This window comes from Podarcis liolepis (genome assembly GCF_965112155.1).
Source record: "Podarcis liolepis genome assembly, chromosome: 13".
NCBI classification, from domain to species: domain Eukaryota; kingdom Metazoa; phylum Chordata; class Lepidosauria; order Squamata; family Lacertidae; genus Podarcis; species Podarcis liolepis.
This window is the reverse complement of record NC_139573.1, coordinates 44,122,545-44,133,057: the sequence shown is the minus strand read 5'-3', so window position 1 is coordinate 44,133,057 and position 10,513 is coordinate 44,122,545. Positions and strand designations below refer to the sequence as shown.

The 10,513-nt window shown below is 49.0% G+C and overlaps 1 protein-coding gene across 2 annotated transcripts in view; it reads left to right on the top strand.

Moving 5' to 3' along the window:
* Window positions 1-10,513, top strand: part of WNK4 (WNK lysine deficient protein kinase 4) — a 61,169-nt gene that overhangs the window by 41,099 nt on the left and 9,557 nt on the right. For both annotated transcript variants that reach the window (XM_083469443.1, XM_083469444.1), the window contains 8 exons: window positions 71-392; window positions 2,412-2,521; window positions 2,640-2,692; window positions 4,104-4,245; window positions 7,357-7,473; window positions 7,568-7,729; window positions 8,851-8,908; window positions 9,706-9,858. In XM_083469443.1, coding sequence (XP_083325569.1) covers window positions 71-392; window positions 2,412-2,521; window positions 2,640-2,692; window positions 4,104-4,245; window positions 7,357-7,473; window positions 7,568-7,729; window positions 8,851-8,908; window positions 9,706-9,858 — 1,117 coding nt within the window. The remainder of the gene's footprint in view (window positions 1-70; window positions 393-2,411; window positions 2,522-2,639; window positions 2,693-4,103; window positions 4,246-7,356; window positions 7,474-7,567; window positions 7,730-8,850; window positions 8,909-9,705; window positions 9,859-10,513) is intronic.

The window sequence follows — 10,513 nt, the reverse complement described above, 5'->3', positions numbered from 1 at the left end:
GTGCGTTTGTGCCAGAATTTGAACTCGTTTCCTCCAGCTCCTTCACTTCTGTCACTCCCCACTCCCGCAGGTGGTCTTGGGCTTTGTGTGCGAGGCTGACTACAAGCTGGTGGCCAAAGCGGTGCGCGAGCGAGTCCTGGCCATCAAGCGCCAGCGCGAGAAGGCCAAGCGGGCCCAGGAGGAGCAGAGGCGGCACGAACAGGCTCCGGACATCCTTCATCTACTCGACCTAGACTCTCCGCCCCCTCTCAGCCCTGCCCAGCCCTCGGCACCCACCACGCCCGGATCCGGGGATTCTGCACTCGGCCCAACTTTCCCCCCTGAGCCGGAAGAACCAGAAGTCGACCAGCACCAGACTTTCCGATATCAGCATGGCTATTCCTCAGCCACATGTAAGCTCCCTCACTCCGTCAGCCAAGGGACTCTGTAGGCGGCTATTACATACGAGAGCATACACGGCGGGTGGTGCTGTGGTCTAAAGCACTGAGCCATTTGGGGCTTGCTGATCGGAAGGTCGGTGGTTCGAATCCCTGTGATGGAGTAATAATAATAATAATAATAATTTATTATTTATACCCTGCCCATCTGGCTGAGTCTCCCCAGCCACTCTGGGCGGCTTCCAACACAACATTAAGGTAAAGGTAAAGGGACCCCTGACCATTAGGTCCAGTCGTGACCGACTCTGGGGTTGCGGCACTCATCTCGCTTTACTGGCCAAGGGAGCTGGCGTACAGCTTCTGGGTCATGTGACCAGCATGACTAAGGCACTTCTGGCGAACCAGAGCAGCGCACAGAAACGCCGTTTACCTTCCCACCAGAGCAGTACCTATTTATCTACTTGCACTTTGACGTGCTTTCAAACTGCTAGGTGGGCAGGAGCAGGGACCGAACAACGGGAGCTCACCCCGTTGCAGGGATTTGAACCGCCGACCTTGTGATCGGCAAGTCCTAGGCTCTGGTTTAACCCACAGCGCCACCCGCGTCCCCACATTAAAATACACAACATTAAAATACAGTAAAGCCTCAAACATTAAAAGCTTCCCTAAACAGGGATGCCTTCAGATGTCTTCTAAAAGTCTGGTAGTTTTTGTTCTCTTTGACATCTGGTGGGAGGGTGTTTAGAGGAAGGCGTTTAGAGGAGTGAGCTCCCGTTGCTCTCTCCCAGCTCCTGCCAACCTAGCAGTTCGAAAGCACACCAGTGCAAGTACATAAATAGGTACCACTCTGGCGGGAAGGTAAACAGCGTTTCCATGCGCTCTGGTTTCTGTCATGGTGTCCCATTGCGCCAGAAGCAGTTTAGTCATGCCGGCCACATGACCCGGAAAGCTGTCTGTGGATAAATGCCGGCTCCCTCAGCCTGAAAGCGAGATGAGCACCGCAACCCCAGAGTCGCCTTTGACTGGACTTAACCGCCCAGGGGTCCTTTGCTTTTTACCTTTACGAGAGAGTACCAGCATGTTGTAAGTGGTTAGAATGGCAAAATTAATTCAGTGTCACCTCAGCTTGCCACTTCTGAAAGCTGACCCCTCAACGTTGACATGAGGAAATTGTGGAGGGCAGATATTACATTTACCACTTGTTATGCCATTAAGGAAAATTGTATGAAAATGCTACACAGATGGTATTTGATACCCTGCCAGTTGGCTAAGATGTGTAGAACAGTCTCAAATAAGTGTTGGAAGCCTATGCTGGTGTAAGGTTCCTTTTTCCCCTACCTGGTGGACATGCAAAAAAGTAATTGGGAGATGATATATAATGAACTAAAAAAAAAGATGTTCAGAATAGATATAACCACAAAGCCAGAAGCATTTCTTCTGGGAATATGTGAAACAGAGATCCCAAAAAAGGTTTGTAAAATTGTTTTTGTATGCCACCATGGAAGCCAGAGTACTCTACGCACAAAAATGGAAAACACCAGAAATCCCAACAAAGGAGGAATGGTTACTCAAGCTACTGGGGTACTCAGAAGTGGCAGAACTCACAGCTAAAATAAGGAATCAGAAAGACAAAATATTTGCAGAAGAATGGAGACCCTTTTCAGTCTATATAAGAACGCAATATGGCCAAATAAAATTTCAAACAGGTTTTAACTTACGAGCAATGGCAAGACAATAGAAAATATTGTAATACAGGATTTAGGTAAATAGATAAGCTTTAAGAGGTTGGACAGGCAGCAGGGAAGAGAGAGAATTAGACCATCACAGATGTAACAATGGGAAGTCGCCAGCACAAATAAATAGATTTTGATGTAAATTGTGTGTTATATGATCTGAATGTAAATCAATGTAAAATATTAAACATATCTGGGACAAAGTTCCCAGTGAACCTGTAAGGCTCCCGAGTTAGAAGCCAGGCCTGGTCTTTCGTTTCGCAGTCACCCTTTTTCTTTCTTATTTCCACCCCCCCCCCAGCTGATTGTGAGACGGACGGATACCTGAGCTCCTCTGGATTTGTGGATTTGTCCGACTTGCCACAGAGCTGCTCCAGCCCCCCAGTCGCCCCTGAGCATTCCTTCGCTTCGGTGAGTGGCAGTGCCGACCCCTGGCATGGGTGGCCGTGTTGCCCCTGTGAGCTACGAACTAGGGAGGTGTTGAATTGTCACGGCAACCTGCCTTCAACGGTGGTTTTTATATCCCCAGACTATTGCTGTGAGCGTGAACTCCATCAGCGACTTCCCTTCCCCTGCGGACAGGTAAGGACATGCCGGCTTGTTGTGGGGAAATAATTTGCTGCAGGGTTTAGGTTGCTGGGAACGTGAGGAGATACAGTGGTACCTCTGGTTATGAAAATAATAATAATAATAATAATAATAATAATAATAATAATAATAATAATAATAATAATAATTTATTATTTATACCCCGCCCATCTGGCTGAGTTTCCCCAGCCACTCTGGGAGGCTTCCAATCAAGTGTTAAAAACAATACAGCGTTAAATATTAAAAACTTCCCTAAACAGGACTGCCTTCAGATGTCTTTTAAAGATAAGATAGCTACTTATTTCCTTCACATCTGAAGGGAGGGTGTTCCACAGGGCGGGTGCCACCACCAAGAAGGCCCTCTGTTTGGTTCCCTGTAACCTCACTTCTCGCAATGAGGGAACCGCTAGAAGGCCCTCGGAGCTGGATCTCAGTGTCCGGGCTGAACGATGGGGGTGGAGACGTTCCTTCAGGTATACTGGACCGAGGCCGTTTAGGGCTTTAAAGGTCAGCACCAACACTTTGAATTGTGCTCGGAAACGTACTGGGAGCCAATGCAGATCTCTCAGGACTGGTGTTATGTGGTCCTGGCGGCCACTCCCAGTCACCAGTCTAGCTGCCACATTCTGGATTAATTGCAGTTTCTGGGTCACCTTCAAAGGTAGCCCCACGTAGAGCGCGTTGCAGTAGTCCAAGCAGGAGATAACTGAACCTGAAACCATTCTTAACCTGATACCGTTCTTAACCTGAGGTACCACTTTAGCTAATGGGGGCCTCCCGCTGCCGCTGCACTGCCAGCGCACGATTTCTGTTCTCATCCTGAGGTAAAGTTCTTAACCCAAGGTACTACTTCTGGGTTAGCGGAGTCTGTAACCCGAAATGTTTGTAACCCGAGGTATTTGTAACCCAAGGTACCACTGTGCCTGCTTTTCTCACATTCCTCATCCCAAGCCTAGCTGTGTAGCTTGTGGGGCAGTGTCAGAGGCATAGCGTGGCTGACTGGTGAAGGATGCCCACACGTGCCCTTGCCACAGATTCACCCACCCAGAGCAGAGAGGGATTCAGAGGGGCAGTAAGCTGAGGCGCATTTCGTCATGTGTGCCCAGATCAGTCACATTTGCTCATGTTACAGATAGGTAGCCGTGTTGGTCTGCCATAGTCAAAATAAAAAAAATCCTTCCTGTAGCACCTTAAAGACCAACTAAGTTAGTTCTTGGTATAAGCTTTCGTGTGCATGCACACTTCTTCAGATACCTGAAGAAGAAGTATCTGAAGAAGTGTGCATGCACACGAAAGCTTATACCAAGAACTAACTTAGTTGGTCTTTAAGGTGCTACAGGAAGGATTTTTTTTATTTTGACATTTGCTCATGTTTCACTTCCTGTTTTGGTCGCCCGCGACGCAGCTACACGTCCGACGTAGCGTCTGGCTTGAGCGATGGTTACGAGGGCATCTCTGCGAGCGAGCGCCGAGCGAAGCCCCTGGCCAAGAAGGGGTCTGGAAGACTGCTGCGCCGCCGTGCCCGATCTCGCCTACGCATCACAAACGTGAGCGCTGCCCGCATTGCGACAGGCTTGGGTGCTATGTGTCCTGATCGGTGGATATTTGTGTGTGGTTCTGAACTCCCACCTCTATTGTGCTAATATATATCCTGTGGTTCTCAGCTGGTTAGGTTTCCTGACTGACAGTGGGCTGGATCCAGACTTAGTTGTGCTTTGAGTAGACCCATTGGAATTCAAGCCCCATGGATTGCAGTGGGCCTGTTCTTAGCATGACTAAGCATGGATTCAACCCTGTATTTTTCCCCCCAGAGTGAGACAGCCAGAGCTCACATGAATTGTTGGTGTTCGAAGGAAAGGCTACCATTAATGTTTTCATTTTGCAGGGGGGACAACAGAAAAAAGGAACCCTTTGAAAACCATATGAAAAACAAAGCGCCTTTCCGGCCGTTGTGAGGGAAACCGGGAAACCCAGCCAGATGGGCGGGGTATAAATAATAATAATAATAATAATAATAATAATAATAATAATAATAATAATTATTATTATTATTATTATTATTATTATTATTATTATTATTATTTATTATTTCCAAGCTTCAGAATTCAAATACCTTCAAAGAGCCAAACCCAGTCATTTCGGCAGCTGATTGATTGCAGCCCGTTATCATATATCATTTCAGGACCGCCTCCTGATTAATGCCAATATTCCAAATTAATGAGGAAGCAGTCACTAATCATGCCGGAGACAGCGGCTCGTCCATGCCAGGGACACACTCCCAGGTCGCACCCGCTCTGTCTTTCAAGTTGACAGACACGAGCTTAAGCGGCACAGTGGGATGCAGTGAGCTCCCCGGAACCCCCTGAGGAGCAATTGCCAGGAACTTTACCTCATAAATCCTGGCTTTCCCCTGCCTAAACCTCCCCACTGCCCCAGAGGGCAGCGGAGAGCTACCGCCATTAATCGTGACGTCAGGAGGAAACCCTGTTGACCTTGATTTTAAACGAGCTGTGTCACTTGAGCCTGATTCTAATCGTTCAGTGAGTGCTGCAGTAACTTCAAGCCGAAAGGCAAATTATTGGGCTAGCTTTGAGTACAAACTGCTGTGTGGGACCAGTTCATTGCTCTCCCAACTTCCCAGCCAGGGGCGAACGAAGGCGTTGTGACACGCGGGGCGGAGCGTCGCTACATAGGGTGCATGTGCGGCGTTGCTACGTACCACGCATGCGCTGTATGTAGCGACGCCGCACATGCGCTGTAAATAGCAGTTTGCCGGCGCCATATGGGCAGTGCTGGGATCCTCTGCTGCAGCCACGAACGAAGGATCCTCTACATGCGGCTGTAGTGGCAACGGAGGGATCCCACTGCCATCCATACGGCGCTTGAGTGGCGCCGGCAGCAAACCACTATGTACAGCGCATGTGCGGCAGCGTTACGTACTGCGCATGTGTGTGACGCTGCGCATGCACTATACATAGTGGTTTGCTGCCAGCGCCGGGATCCTCTGCTCGCGGCTGCAGCCGCAAACGGAGGATCCTTCACATGCGGCTGCAGCAGCGCAATGGCTGCTCGCGCCACTGCCACATGGTGAGCCCCCGCAGGGTGTCTTCTTGTCACCCCCCCCACCCCAGACATGGCATAAAGTTACATCGTGTAAGAGAGTGTATTCAGAAAGGACTCATTCAGGTGTCCTACATGCCAGGAAACGAAATTCCTGCAGATCTGTTGTCTAAGGTTGTTAACAGAGAACAAATTAAGGTTTATGTACAGAGGTTGCAGTTGGGTTGAACCACAGGTACGACAGGTTACACGGAAAGGGGGAGGATGTTAGGATATAGTTCCGTTCCACCTTAAAAGGGAACAGGCATGACTGTTGTGTGTCACATGCCTGTTTACTTCCAGCGCTTGCTGGGAACTTCCGTTTATATATTGCTTTTGCATTGCTGCTGTTTTGCTGGACACAAAGGGAAGCAGACATGTTTCCTTCGTTCCCGAACTATGCTAAATAAATGCTGTAAATATGCTTGCACATCTCTCTGTCCGCCACTTCTGCTGTGAGAAGATTTATTCACTCTGCTGATAGAGCGTGCACGGGTCTCTAAACGTATCTGAGGCTCGTGTCGCTGATTGATGCTGTTCCAAGGGAGACCGGTGATCGTCCGGCTGCCGGCCGGTGGCTCGAACCAGCTGGGGGCCAGCCTGATGCCGTCTCCCCAGCAGTATCTCAACAGGCACCTGGGGCGCACTGCCCCCCCTGCACCCCCGTTGCGATGCCACTGTTCCTAGCACCACCACTGTGGGAACAGGATGCTGAATTAAATAGGTTATTGGCCTGATCCAAGAAGTCTCTTCTTATGTGGCTTCTTCAAATCTAGTGTATTTGTTTTTAGACTCTTACAATCAAGTGGCAGTTCAGACAACTGTTTTCCTTCCTACATAAGGAGAGCCTTCTGGATCAGGCCAATGGCCCAGCAATTTGTATCCTGTACTCACAGTGGCCACCCAGAGGCTCGTGGGAAAACCCTCACACAGGACCTCAGCACACTCCTTTCCTGTGGTTTTCAGCTACTGGGCTTCGGAAGTATTTGCTGCCTCCGAAACATAACTGGCCACACGGCAGGCATAATTCATCTGCAAATGAAAGCCAGAACTGGTCAGAAATGTCATATTTCAGTCTGTTCATCCAGTGGACTTGGGGAAAGGGGCACGCACCATTTCGTCCTTTCCCCTGCAAGGTTCTAGGTCGGGGTCCCTAAACTCAGGCCCACGGACCAGATAAGGCCCAAGGGATTCATTTATCTGGCCCAGCGCTGCTCTGCGTGGCTCCCCACTTCTGGGTCGGAGGAGCACCGGAAATAGCTTGTTCGCATGCGTAAGCATTATTTGCGCATGCACAAGCATTATTTCCGGTGCACATCCAGGTCGGAGGAGGCCCGTCCACATGCACACAAGCTATTTCCGGTGCTCCTCCAACCCAGAAGTGTGCCGGAAATAGCGTGTGCACACACGTATGGGCACGCGCTCCCCTCCCTCTGGCCCGCCGCGTGATCGGCGCTGGAGACACCGGTTTGCTGACCCCTGTTCTAGGTACTTGGATAGTCTCAAGAGTTTCCATGTGGTAGTGTTGTTGTTTAATTTGCAACCTTCCATGTGTGCAGATGCCAGTCCAGAATGACCGGGTGGTTGAGTGCCAGCTGCAAACGTACAACAACAAGATGGTGACCTTCAAATTTGACTTGGATGGAGACAGCCCAGAGGAGATTGCAGCTGTCATGGTGAGGACGCAGGGTTTTCACGCTGCGGTAAGATTTTGATGTTCTCAATCCTGACTCTGACTCCTCTCTTCCTTTGTGTCTCCGTCTTCTTCAGGTTGCCAAGGAATTCATCCTGAAATCTGAGCAGGAGGGATTCATCCGGAGAATCCGTGATATTATCCAGCGTGTGGGGACCCTCCTGAGCAAAGACCTGGGGGCTCTGGGCAGCCCTGAAACAGGGAGCCTGTCCCCAATTTTGGCTGCTGATGGACTCTCGGTGAGTGCCAGACCTATGGGAGTCGGGGGAATTTAGGTAGCCTCCTGGATGTTTCAGCCCTGATCTCCCCCTCTGGTTTCATGAAGCCAGAATGAGGTCCAGCAAACCGTTTAGACGCACAGATGTGCTTTGTGAGTTGTTTAAAATGGACTTACAGGTGTCTTTCCCACTTGCCCATTTTGAATTTTATTGTTATTCATGTTTTTATACTGTATTTTATGCTGCTTTTATAATTAAGTGTTTTAAATTTGTTGTTAGCCGCCCCGAGCCCGGTTTTTGAACCGGGAAGGGCAGGGTATAAATAAAAAAAAAATATTATTATTTATTAGGTAAAGGTAAAGGGACCCCTGACCATTAGGTCCAGTCGTGGCCGACTCTGGGGTTGCAGCGCTCATCTCGCTTTATTGGCTGAGGGTGCCGGCGTACAGCTTCCGGGTCATGTGGCCAGCAAGACTAAGCTGCTTCTGGCGAACCAGAGCAGCGCACGTAAACGCCATTTACCTTCCCGCTGGAGCAGTACCTATTCATCTACTTGCACTTTGACATGCTTTCGAACTGCTAGGTTGGCAGGAGCAGGGACCGAGCAACGGGAGCTCACCCCGTCGTGGGGAATTGAACCGCTGACCTGATTGGCAAGTCCTAGGCTCTGTGGTTTTAACCCACAGCGCCACCCACGTCCCCCTATTATTATTATTTATTATTCCCTGTCAAATTGAATAAAGATCCCTTCCGACATCATCAACCTTCCCACAGCTTCTGGCAGCTTTTTCCTTGTTTCCTCCTCTCTCAGAATGTGAGGGCCTATTTTCCCAAGGTGGCTCTTTCCGCAGAGACAGGGCGGGTTGGACGAGGGTCCAAGCCCTCCTGAATGCCACACCCTGAACAGAAATACCTTCCGTTTAATCCCAAGTTTACGGTGGTTGGTTTGTGAAAAGGTAAAGGCGCTCTGCACATGGTCCGAAGTATGCTTGTTTTATTACTTTACACATTTCAGGCCTAATTTCAGAGTAATCCCTGCCGGCAAACTAGCCCTATGTGCCTTTTCTTTCATCCATATGATGTTTTGGATTTCTCCTGGGCCCAACGAAAACATTTTATTTTTTAATTCTGTGTCATTGTAGGGTGAGCTGCCTCCACAAGGCCTCTCGCGCTCAATCTCTTCATCCTCATCTCTTAGCGGTATGTAACCCAACACCTTTTGTACCCCAGATTAGCACGCCTGTGCCCTTTTCTTAACCAGGGCAGATCTCTCAAGTTACCGTATTTTTCGCTCTGCAGGGCGCACTTTTTCCCCTCCAAAAATGAAGGGGAAATGTGTGTGCGTCCTATGGGGCGAATGCAGGCTTTCGCTGAAGCCTGGAGAGCGAGAGGGGTTGGTGCGCACCGACCCCTCTCGCTCTCCAGGCTTCAGGAAGCTATCCGCAAGCCTTCAATAAACATTCGATAAATATTCTCCAATCTTCTCTAAACATATGTTTTTCTTGTTCTCTTATTTTATATGTTAAATCTGCAAGCTGTGCATATTCTGTCTACTTGAGCTGCTATTCTTCTTTGGTTGGGACCTCGCTCATTTTCCATTTTGGGGCTAACAAAACACGGGCCGCAGTGGTAGCATACAAAATTAACCTTTTTTGACACCTGGGAATTTCAGTCTGAATTATCCCCAACAGAAAGGACTCTGGAAAAATTCATTATAGATCATTCCCAATACAATGGTACCTCGGGTTACAGATGCTTCAGGTTACAGACTCCGCTAACCCAGAAATAGTACCTTGGGTTAAGAACTTTGCTTCAGGATGAGAACAGAAATGACGCAGAGGCAGCAGGAGGCCCCATTAGCTAAAGTGGTGCTTCAGGTTTCAAGTTAAGAACCTCCAGAACGAATTAAGTTCTTAACCCGAGGTACCACTGTACCCTTTTATGAGTCCACCACATATGAAAGAACATTCCCTCAACCTCTTTGCTCCTTGTTTCAGATTTTGGTTGCTCCAGCCCTGGGCAGTCGGTCACGTCCCCCGTCCAAGCTTCTCTGGTAGACCCTGTCTCTGAGAACGAGTCCTTCAGCTCCAGGGTTCCCCCTCCAAGTACCCAGAACTTTGGGCTGCCTTTGCTTTCAACAGTACCCACAGGTAAAACCAATCTGCTTCCAGCTTCCTGCATTCATAGAAATACCCAGGCAAGTGTCAGCCTGGGAGCCTTATCGCTCCTGCTTTCCCATGCGACATCCCTCCAGTTCCTTTGAACCGCAGAACACGGGTTGGATATCTAAGTATTTAGCAAGGAAACGGGATGGCCCGTTGCAAACAGAGGGTTTGGAGGCTAGATGGGTGTGGGTGCGAATCCTGAACAAGTACACCGAATCGGACACGCTGTCCTATAGGAGTGTGTGGGTTTTTAAAAAGGTTTTCTGGGTTTGGAGAAACATGTAGGCCAATTCTGGCGAAATATCCAATCTTCTGTAGGAGACAGCTGTGTATCATCCATAATTTTATTAGGAGAATTTTAATGGTTAAGCAGGCCATCCATCTCCTTTCTGTGTATAGTTTTAGTTCCATTACTGTTTTAACTACAGTCGTACCTTGGAAGTCAAATGGAATCTGTTCCGGAAGTCCGTTCAACTTCCAGAATATTCGGAAACCAAAGCATGGCTTCTGATTGGCTGCAGGAAGCTCTTGCAGCCAATCGGAAGCTGCGGAAGCCTCGCCAGACATTTGGCTCCAGAAAATAGTTTGAAAGCTGGAACACTCACTTCCGGGTTTTGGTCATTCGGGAGCCGATTTTTTA